General features: G+C 32.8%; 1 protein-coding gene across 2 annotated transcripts; it reads left to right on the top strand.

Moving 5' to 3' along the window:
• The first annotated feature begins 6,256 nt into the window (after positions 1–6,256).
• On the top strand, positions 6,257–8,391 carry LOC117681863 (tripartite motif-containing protein 3). Of its 2 annotated transcripts, none has more exons than XM_034448216.2 (2): positions 6,257–6,614; positions 6,897–8,391. In XM_034448216.2, exon 2 carries the CDS (start codon positions 6,990–6,992, stop codon positions 8,325–8,327), a length of 1,338 nt encoding a protein of 445 aa, XP_034304107.2. In that variant the 5' UTR covers positions 6,257–6,614; positions 6,897–6,989; the 3' UTR covers positions 8,328–8,391. The 2 variants fall into 2 exon arrangements, with proteins under 2 accessions (XP_034304107.2, XP_034304106.2); XM_034448215.2 differs by having other exon boundaries at positions 6,258–6,610.
• The last annotated feature ends 1,903 nt before the right edge of the window (positions 8,392–10,294 follow it).

Genomic DNA, 10,294 nt, shown 5'->3' with positions numbered 1-10,294 from the left:
ATTTTGAATGAATTAGATGGATAAAGCATTTTCAAAGTGAAATGCAGTAATTCAGTGGAACATTCTTTACTTTATAGGTACCAAACATAACATCTTGAATGGTTAGGTGATTGACATTTTCTATATGTTGTTGCCACCAATATACGTATATGTATTAGATTTTTCCATAAAATTTGTATGGTTCTACATTGGACATATCCAAGATGTATAGTGTCAATTTCAATACAGTTGTCTCTGTTCGGACAATTTCATTTTAAAAAGCGACTAGTTATGTACTATGACTCTGTGTAATATTTTGAGCTGAAGAGGTTGTGCGTTAGTTTGTGTGCAACACTGAAACGAATAATCATTTTTTCATAATCAGAGACTGGAATTTCTACTTCAAATATTTCTGACCAATTTTGGATACAGAGAGTTAGTTCCTTGCAACTGTTGATTAAATCCAATATGCATCTTTACATTCTAATTCACTTACAGGTAGAACTTTCCCTTGAACAGACAAGGAATGTGTTACATTTTCTTAGTTATGGGGAGGATGTATTTTGTCTTTGACATATTTTTTTTCTTCAATTATTTGGTATAAAGGTAAGGAGACTGTTGTATTGAAGAAAAAGGGGTTACATTTAATTTTCCATAAAACTTATCTAAAGTAAAGAAATGATCATCATTGTTAGTACTATCTTTTAAAAACATTATTTCACTTTTATAAACCATTCAGAAAAAAAGATTGATTTATTTTCGATGCATATAAAATTGTTAAACCACAAGCATTCTGTAAATATGTTGGGTTTATGCTAATTCTATTTAAATAGCTTCTAAGTATTTTCCATGAAGTGGTCATATTACATTTTTCATTAAAAAGTAGGTGATTTTACTGGAAAACTTGGCAGACTACATCTTAATTGTTAAGCGAAGATCAGTAATTTCTATTTTACTAATAAAAGCATTTATTTTTTTTTTTCCAAATTTGCATCACCCTCACTAAAAATTCTTTTGATCAAATTTAATCAGTGAAGTGATTTAACTTGAATTTCAAAATTTAAAACTATTAATCCAACATCAGCTAACTTTTGAAATCTAATAATGTATTTTATTTTAGGGACCTCTGAATTCCATGCAAATTTATGTTTTCATTTGATTATGGTTTCTGGTATTAGAATGACAGAGACTAGGAATACAAGTTTTGACAACGCTAATGTTTTGACGATTAAAATTTTCCCTTACAGTGATGGACTGCGCATTTTCGAAAGATTAAGGGTTACTTTTAAATCCTCGAATTTGGTTTTCAAATTTTTGTCGACAGCATTATTTTTATTTTCACTATTGAACCAAAAACCTAAATTAAAAAGACTCCCCTCTGAACCATTTTACAGCCAGAGTGCCTAGTTTGTAATTTCTTTTTGATCCTATCCAGAATGCTTCTGTTTTATTCAAATTTAGTTTTAGTTGTTGTTGTTTTGTTGATTACAGAAAAGCGTTTGATAGTGTGAATAGAAACAAGTTATTATACAAACTTGCTACAAATGGAGTCACGGGAAAGTTGTTAAGTATTATTAAGCATATTTATTGTGAGTTAAAATCATGTGTCAGATATAAGTCTGAACTGTCAAATTATTTTTCGTCAACAACTGGACTTATGCAAGGAGAGGCTTTGTCGCCTTTTCTTTTTTCATTATATATTAATGATTTTGAAATGGATCTTATTCGAAGTTGTTGTGAACCTGTTGACTTCAGAGACCTTTCGCTTTTTCTTTTAATGTATGCTGATGATACTGTGTTAATAGCTAATTCAAGGGAGAGTCTACAGGGTATGTTGAATCAATTGTATCAATTTAGTAATGATTGGAATATTGGTGTGAACACAGATAAAACAAAAATAGTTGTTTTTCGACATGCGGGTAGAATGTGTAAAAATGATTTTTGGACCTATGACCAAAAGCATGTTGAGGTTGTTAATTGTTTCAATTATTTAGGAATCAATTTGAATTTTAATGGGAATTTTAATGTTACACAGAAAACAATTGCAATGCAGGGTAGGAAATGTATGTTTGGTATTCTAAAACTATGTAATGAAACTTATTTAAATATTGAGACTAAATTAAGCATTTTTGACACCTATGTATCTAGCGTTCTTAACTATGGCTCCGAGATATGGGGTTTTCATTCTGGTGATGAAATAGAACGAGTTCACACAAATTTTTGTAAAAGAATTTTGAAAGTTAAAAAATGTACGTCAAACTTTATGGTTTATTCCGAGTTAGGTCGTCTACCTATGAGTATTATACGTAAATTGCGTATCATTAAGTATTGGTTGAAATTGATTAAAACAGAAAATTGTATATTACGCAATGTATATGAGGAAATGGTCTCACAGTTGATACCAAATACATGGTGTTTTAATGTCAGAGAATTATTAGTATCTCTGGGTATGCATGAAGTCTGGCTTTCACAAAATGTGGCTAACACTAATGTTTTCTTAAAAATTGTAAAGCAGAGGTTGTCTGATTTTTTTATTCAGGAAAGAGACGCATTTTTCGAGTCATCCTCTAAATGTTTATTGTACAAGTATCTGCCTGACACTTTTTCGTTACAATTTTATTTGAGTAAAAATATTCCGGAAAACCTTGTTGTCCTTTTAACAAAATATAGACTGTCATCGCATAGGCTTTTGGTAGAGCAAGGCCGTTATAATGGAACTGTCAGATCGATGCGTATCTGTAAATATTGTAATTTAGGTGAAGTCGAGGATGAATTCCATTTCATACTTATCTGTCCATTTTATAAAAGTCTACGGGTATTGTATTTAAAAAAATATTACTGGTCTCGTCCTTCAATGTTTAAGTTAGTTCAACTCCTTGCCATTCTTAATCGCAAACAATTGTGCCATCTCGCAATGTTTCTGCGTGAGGCAGGTAAAAAACGGGATGTCGGATAACTAGTACATCCAACTGATGTATTATTACTATCACTATTATTATTAATATTACTATTATTATCATTATTATCATTATTATAATCATTTGATTTATTGATTTTTAGGGTCTCTCCTCCTATGAATGTACATGTATGAATAATATTTTTTTAGAGTATTGTTTAACGTCAATAGCGAACTGTTTGATTTTGATTGGATAGAGTGTAGCATTATATATTTATAATTATGTACATATGTTTCAACAGCTTATAATTCATTTGAATTTAGCCAATAAACAATACAATACAATACAGTCCAGATACGTTATCAAAGACAAACCTTTATAATTACTTTGAATCAAAGCTCATTGTCAATTATCCTCGTCCGGTTGCCAAATATTTATACTCATCTATTAAAAGAAGACAATCAATTGTATTTAAGTAATGAGTTGTAAACAAATATATAAAAATAATACTTATACCCACTGATATCCCAAAACTCCTTACAGATTTATTTGTTATATTATGTATTTAAACATGTATTTTTTTGCTTTTTTGTCCTTTTGGGTTTTTTCCCCATCTTGCATTGTGTTCTTTTCTTTATGTATTCCGTACATTATTATGTACATAATTGTGTTTAAAGTTACATATAGGCCCGACGGGCCGGGTGATGATCTTTTCGAGTTTTTCTTTTTGTCAATTTTACAATGTACTGTAAAGACATATGTCACTATAAAAATAAATTACTTACTTACTTACCTTTGCATAATGTTGAGAACCTCATAACCCGACTCTTCATCACTAAGAAAACAAGTTGTGTCATCAGCAAGTTGACTGATTTTAAATTCAGTTTCACCTATTTTAATACCTCTTATGTTTTTGTTTTGTTTTATTGCTATTGCTTGACTTTCTATTTTCTACACATAGTACAAATAGTATGGTGATAAAGGGTAGCCATGTCTTACTCCTCTTTTTATATTGAAAAACTTTGAAGTGTATCCATCATTAATTAATTATTATACAGCTAGAAATATCATTATATAAAATAATGACTTAAACTGTTTCTCAACCCAAATATACTCAGAACTTTTTCTAAGTAAGACAACTCAGCTGTATCAAAAGCTTTTTAAAAATCTACTAATAAAATGAAGCCTGGGATATTTTTCAGATCTGTAAATTTGATAGGGTCTGAAATAGCTCTGATATTTTCACCATAAACCTCTCTTTTATATTACATGTTTGATCAATTAATTTTGGTATAATGTTTATGATTCGATTAGCTAACACATTTGCCACTAATTTATAGTCAAAATTTAGAAGGGACATAGCCTACAGTTATTTTTTATTTGTTCTGTCTTTATCGTATTTTGGGGTTCTAGAGTGATAACACCCTTTTTTTATCATATGACATGCACTTTTTGAAATGGATATAAATTTATACCTTCAAGAACCAAGTTTCGTTAATTGATGTTTAGTAAAGGTTTATTTCTTATGTGCTATAAATAAATGTGCATTGACATTTCTTATTCAACAGCTCGGATTGTGTTTTGTATACATTGTACATCTGTCGTAATACTAAACGCCTATATGTGGATTTTATATATACAATGTATAAATAAAAAAAGTAATACTGTTCTTTTGAACATGGACAAGTGGTGGACAATTGACTCTTTCAGCCTTCAATATATACCCCCTTATAATTACCAAATTCATCTATAAGTTTCATTGCTGTATAATAAATGCATGTATGATTATCTATTCAAAGATATTTTTGTCCTATTAATTGAAATGTTTCATTAAACCAGCAAATTAAAAATCAAATCTGAGTTCAAAAACAAAAAACAAAAGAAATTTAAAAAAAAATTATATACACCCTCCCTCCCCGGGGAAATAAAACCCACAGAACTCTTCCATTCTGTCACACCATTCCTAAAAAACAAAAGAACGCTCAATATTTCTGTGTACAACATTGACATAAAGACAGTCATTCTGACAATTTAGTTTTGAAAAAGTAAAAAAAATTATATCCCACAAAATGTTATCTTTCTTTTAAAGTAGATCCAGTGTTCTGTGACGTCACCCTTTTTTGTAAAACTTTGAATTCTTTAAAAATTGTGCAACATAGTTTTATTTATTTTATGTGAATATAATCACATGGATGTAATTAGAATTATTGGTTGGTTAAAGATATTTTTGCACTTAATTTCATACTAAATTTCCAAATTTTTATATATTTTATCTATGCAAAGGGGAAATAACTCTTTTTCTGACTTTTCTCTCAGTTGTATGTCTAAATGCTATAGTTTTTCTTATTCCAACGTTTAATTTTAAAATATTTTTGTAATTTTAGTTTTCTGATAAAGTTGACATTAAAATTAAACAAGAAAAACAAGTTTCTGCCTACAAGATTTTACTTTTAACAGAAAAAAAATACATTTTTCTAATGCTAAAATATGCTTTAGTTTAAGTTTATCTGGCATCTCAAAAAGTGTGATGACATGTATATTTTTTCTAACAATTGATGACATTTAAGTCTATTAAGTCCAAATCAGTTCGGTTTTTCAACTTTCCTCAGAGAATTTTACGAGTATGGAGCGACCTTAAATACTTTTTTTTAATCCGTTATGGAAAAAAAATCGCCGCCAGAACGGTTCGAACTCGGACACTGCAGTTCACGTATCTATTCATGAATGTGTATGTATGCAAGGTGATATTCATTAAAAGAATGAAATAATAACATTATGATGTATTATCAGATTGATTGATATTGAATAAAATTTGGCTGGATGGCGTCAGTGGCACCAAGTGGTTCTAGAAACCCGATTTTCGAACAATAGCTCATAATCATTCAGTAAGTAAGTATGAAGTAGCCACTCGACTAAGCCAGCTCTTACTGGGCGTATGGTAAATAACCTATTTCACTGCCCCGCAGTTGAGCAATACACACACAACAATCCCAGTTATCGATTTTTACATACTTTTAAATTTGGACAAAGGCTATTCATTATACAAACAATTTTTGATTGATAATCAATACGGTATCTCTATATATGTACTTATGAAAACTGCACAAATTAAAACATTATGCTGTATGCGTGCCAATTCTCAGGAGTTTAAGTTTGTGGATTGAAGAGATCTATGCGCTGTGCTATCACAATCTGTATACAGAATCAAAAGTATGAGCTGAATTTGCGTGTAAAACAATCATATTAGCATCATAGCTATATATAGTTACAATCTGTGTACATGTTAACACCATAGTGACAGTATAATATGTATGCAGGCACTAGGAACGCGGAAGAGAAGATATAAAATTGAAGCTATATAGCCTAGACGTCTGTCCCCTTAAATCCCCTGCACACCCTCCACCTCCAGGATCCCTTCTTCGTGGGCTCGTGTAAAAACATGGATAACTGATAAAGAAAAAAAAACCCGAACAATAAATATTTACTCCCAGCACAACGGAAATAAACCTCTTTACCTTTAAATCCTATATATTACGTAATAGGCAATGGATGGATATCAACGTGACATTGATAACAAACACATACGCATATCGATGTTTGTTTGTTTATACTTCGACACTTAACTGATTATTTATGTAGAGCACAATCGTGTAATATCGGAGGATGAGCCCGAGCGAATGTAGGTCACCTATTTTCTTTTTCATTTTGTCGATAGCTGTTGGATCCTATGGACTGTAAGTATGTCAGCTTATCCTCCATTTTGTTCTTGGTTAATACATAATTTTGTCTTACGCTTAGAATGTTTAATCTCATATCCTGTTTATTAATGGCCGTTGAGAATGGGGCTTATGTTTCTTATTTAGAGTATAAATAGTCCGGACTCTTCACGTGTGGGTTGGCGTGTACCACAAATCGTAATCAGTCCAATTGATCAGTGGGCTAGACGATCCAAAGGTAGAGCTAAATATCACAATGAGTTAAATGGAACTTAATGTACATTTTTGGTTCTGTTTCTTGCAGTGTCTAGGAGATCGATAGTGCAAGGAGAAGCTATTTATAAATCAAGGTGATTCTGTATGAGGGGCAGACAGTTCTATATTGAACAGCCACAGGATGGAGTACATCAAATTCCTCCCCATTCTGGAAATGTGTATGGAAGAAACCATTTCTCAGAAATCAAAGTTATGTGAAGCAGCCAGGATCACCTCATCGGACATAATTAACAGAGCAGAAATATTGCATGCCGTTATTAATAGGGTCAAAGAAAATCTCCTAGCGAAAACAGAAAACGTGTTGGAAATTGAAATTAAAAAAATGGAAAATCATGAGAAAGAACTGAGAACCTGGATATCTTGGTTATCTGCTCAAACCGATATATCTCACCAGAACGTGCCATGCTTTAAAAGAGGAAATAATAAAGAACATAACATGCATAATGGAAAGAAAGAATTGCTTGCAAGCTTACAGCGGCTTTGTGAAATTCAGCATACAAGTTTGTACTTTAAAAGTGGAGAAAGTATTACCGACACTAACATTGGATCATTGTTCGGGACTGTACAGAATTTCAGCATTACGCCCCCCTCTCCGATGCGGAAAGTCAGACGTGACACTTTTCCTACGATTAAAGTGCACTGTTCATCTCGGTTCAAATGTAAAGGATCCTCCGGGAACATTCATGCTATTGCCCCAATATCAGTAAACGAGGCGTGGATTTGTTGCGGATGGGGCAGCAAAGAGATACAACTGTATCATACAAATGGAGAACTGTTGGTGTCAGTAACTTTAGACATACCCGTTGACCACATAGTGTCAACAAAAAATGGTAATGTTTTGATATCTAGTTATAATGGCAATTCAATATGGCGTCTTGATGAGCAGCTAAATGTAACTCTATTCGCCAATTTATCTTTTATTCCGCGCGGGATGGCCGTGCACCCGAGGACAAACGAATTATACGTCTGCGGGGTAGAAAGAGATGGAAGTCGAGATGACCTCTTGTCTCTAAATAGAAGACATCTCATTGCTAGATTTTCCGCAGACGGTACTTTCATCTCGGACATAACGATTTCCCCCCATGATCCACATCGACTTGGATTAATGAATGAAGACAAGGTGTGTTTCTCTGACTATGGGAAGAACAATAAACGCCAGCTTGTAGTGATGGACAAAATGGGCACCGTTCTGTGCGTGTACGAAGGTAGACACGAACTGGAGAATCCTTTCTATCCTCTCGGAACACAAGTAGATCAGTACGAAAACATCATTGTAGCAGATTGGAACAACGACTGTGTTCACTTACTGGACAAAAACGGAGAGTTTTCGCAGTTTTTAGTTGACCAAGAAAGTGACATAGAGCGTCCTTGCTCTCTAGGGTTGGACACTGATGGTCATCTTTGGGTAGGAAACGCGACAGGCCACGTGCATGTGTTCAGTTATTGCACTTGGTTGTAGACCATATTACTTTATACATTATTTATTTATTTATTAAATCGTTAATAAAGAACTTTATTATGAAGCAGTTTGTACAGTATGCATGCAAAATACCTAGAGGAGGTAAAGACGCACAATACACATCATTTTGCGGAATTTACTCAAGACATACATTTGTTCTGTGTTAAGGCCTGAGTATTGTGTTCATCAAAACAAGTCAAAAAATCATCCATTTAGACAATTAAGTCTACTATCACGCAGTTTACAAATATGTATGGCGTTCAGATAATGAAGTCAGATATCCCCTACACATGTACTAGTAATTGCGGTCAGTGTTGAAGTAAAGAGGTTGGAGAATCTCTATCTGAACGCATCCGTTTGTACTAAAAATTAAACTACAAAGGTCGGTTTATATAACCGATATTAACCACAGTACCTGTTAAACACTCATCTTAGATTAAGTAAGTACATACGTATGGTGCATTTGGCTTTTACCGATAATCAGTGCAAACATGTTATTGAATACTAAGTAAACATCATTGCAACACATGGTACGCAAGTTGCGAAACAATTCGCTTAGTGTCCATACCAATCGACCTATGCCAATTCTTGGCATCGTTATATATCGGTCAGAAGTCCCAACATTTAACTCTTATTTGTTCTAACCAATCCTGTATAAAACTTATGATTAGTCGCTCCAGTAAATTTTCAGGGGTGACTATCAAAAGACAAACTTGTAGTCAGATTTTGGCCACTTGATCATGTTGCACAATCTATCACAGTTCAGTGACACCTGGATACTAAGAAGTGGCCTTTGTCGGTAAAAAAATATCTAGGACAGAGCCTTAGCACACTTACTACTGACCGAATTTCTCGAGCGAGCACGCTGAAATACAATTCAACACAGAAACTGGTCAGTTTTATAGACATGATACAGCCTCATGTCATTGTGTGAGGATGAAAGTTCCTCGGTACAATGACTGACAGCGTTTTAGCAAGTTACACTATATATATAGGTCACAGTAACAGTGAGTTTTTTATTACAGGTGGGAGCAAAGGCTAGGTCAGTGACCTAAATAACGTGGAATGTGGCATTTTAGTACTTGTTAAAGTATAACTGAATTACAACCCCACGTTACGAAACAAGAGGTTATAATCCTTATCGCTGACTCAAGGACCTTAATTGTATCTATTAATTAGCCACAACATACTTTTCACGCTTACCTTTTCTGTGGTATTGCATACCATAATAGTCATGACTTGAATTACGTTGAAGCTTGTTTCAACATAATATCTACAAAATATCATAGTTTCCATACTTTTTATACAAAATTGGACGCACCCCATTCAGACCAAACTGTCAGATACCTCGATCACTGACCAACTGAGACAATGGTATAAATGAATTTAAAAATTGATATTCTTTCCACAAGCTGCTAATTTAACAAATCAATCAAAGTCTCAATTTCGTTCAAAAGAGAAAAAATTGCGCCTCTATATAAAATCAAAGTTTTGAAAGCACTAAAAAGCGGGCCTTTTTTTTTTTGACGCAAACAAGTTTAATTGTTACATTAATACACACTTTCAATTATCTTATAGGATTAAATCACATTTTAAAATCATGCTTTTACGTCATAAAAGAAATAATTTAAACAATTTACTTTATTTCGACACTGTATTACATGGGGCAAATGTATCCTTACATTATGTCAACATTTTATTACATGCTATCAATATATCCTTATATTATATCAACACTGCAGTACATATTGCGATTCCATCCCTACATTTTATCAACACTTTATTACATGGTGTAAATATATCGTTTTATTATGTCAACACTTTATAACTTGATGTCATAAATTTATTACGTTATGTCTAAACTGAATAACGTGATGTGAACAAGTCTTCGCTGTCGGTCAGTTCTCTGTTCCATGATGTACACGCTCCACTACTTTAAGTTGAAACATCATTTTGTTATGCGAACA

This window comes from Magallana gigas, chromosome 2, assembly GCF_963853765.1.
Source record: "Magallana gigas chromosome 2, xbMagGiga1.1, whole genome shotgun sequence".
Taxonomy (NCBI): domain Eukaryota; kingdom Metazoa; phylum Mollusca; class Bivalvia; order Ostreida; family Ostreidae; genus Magallana; species Magallana gigas.
This window is presented reverse-complemented; position numbering and strand designations above follow the sequence as displayed.

Coding starts and splice junctions, on each gene's coding strand:
- LOC117681863 (XM_034448216.2), top strand. CDS start 6,990: ATGGAGTACATCAAATTCCTCCCCATTCTGGAAATGTGTATGGAAGAA.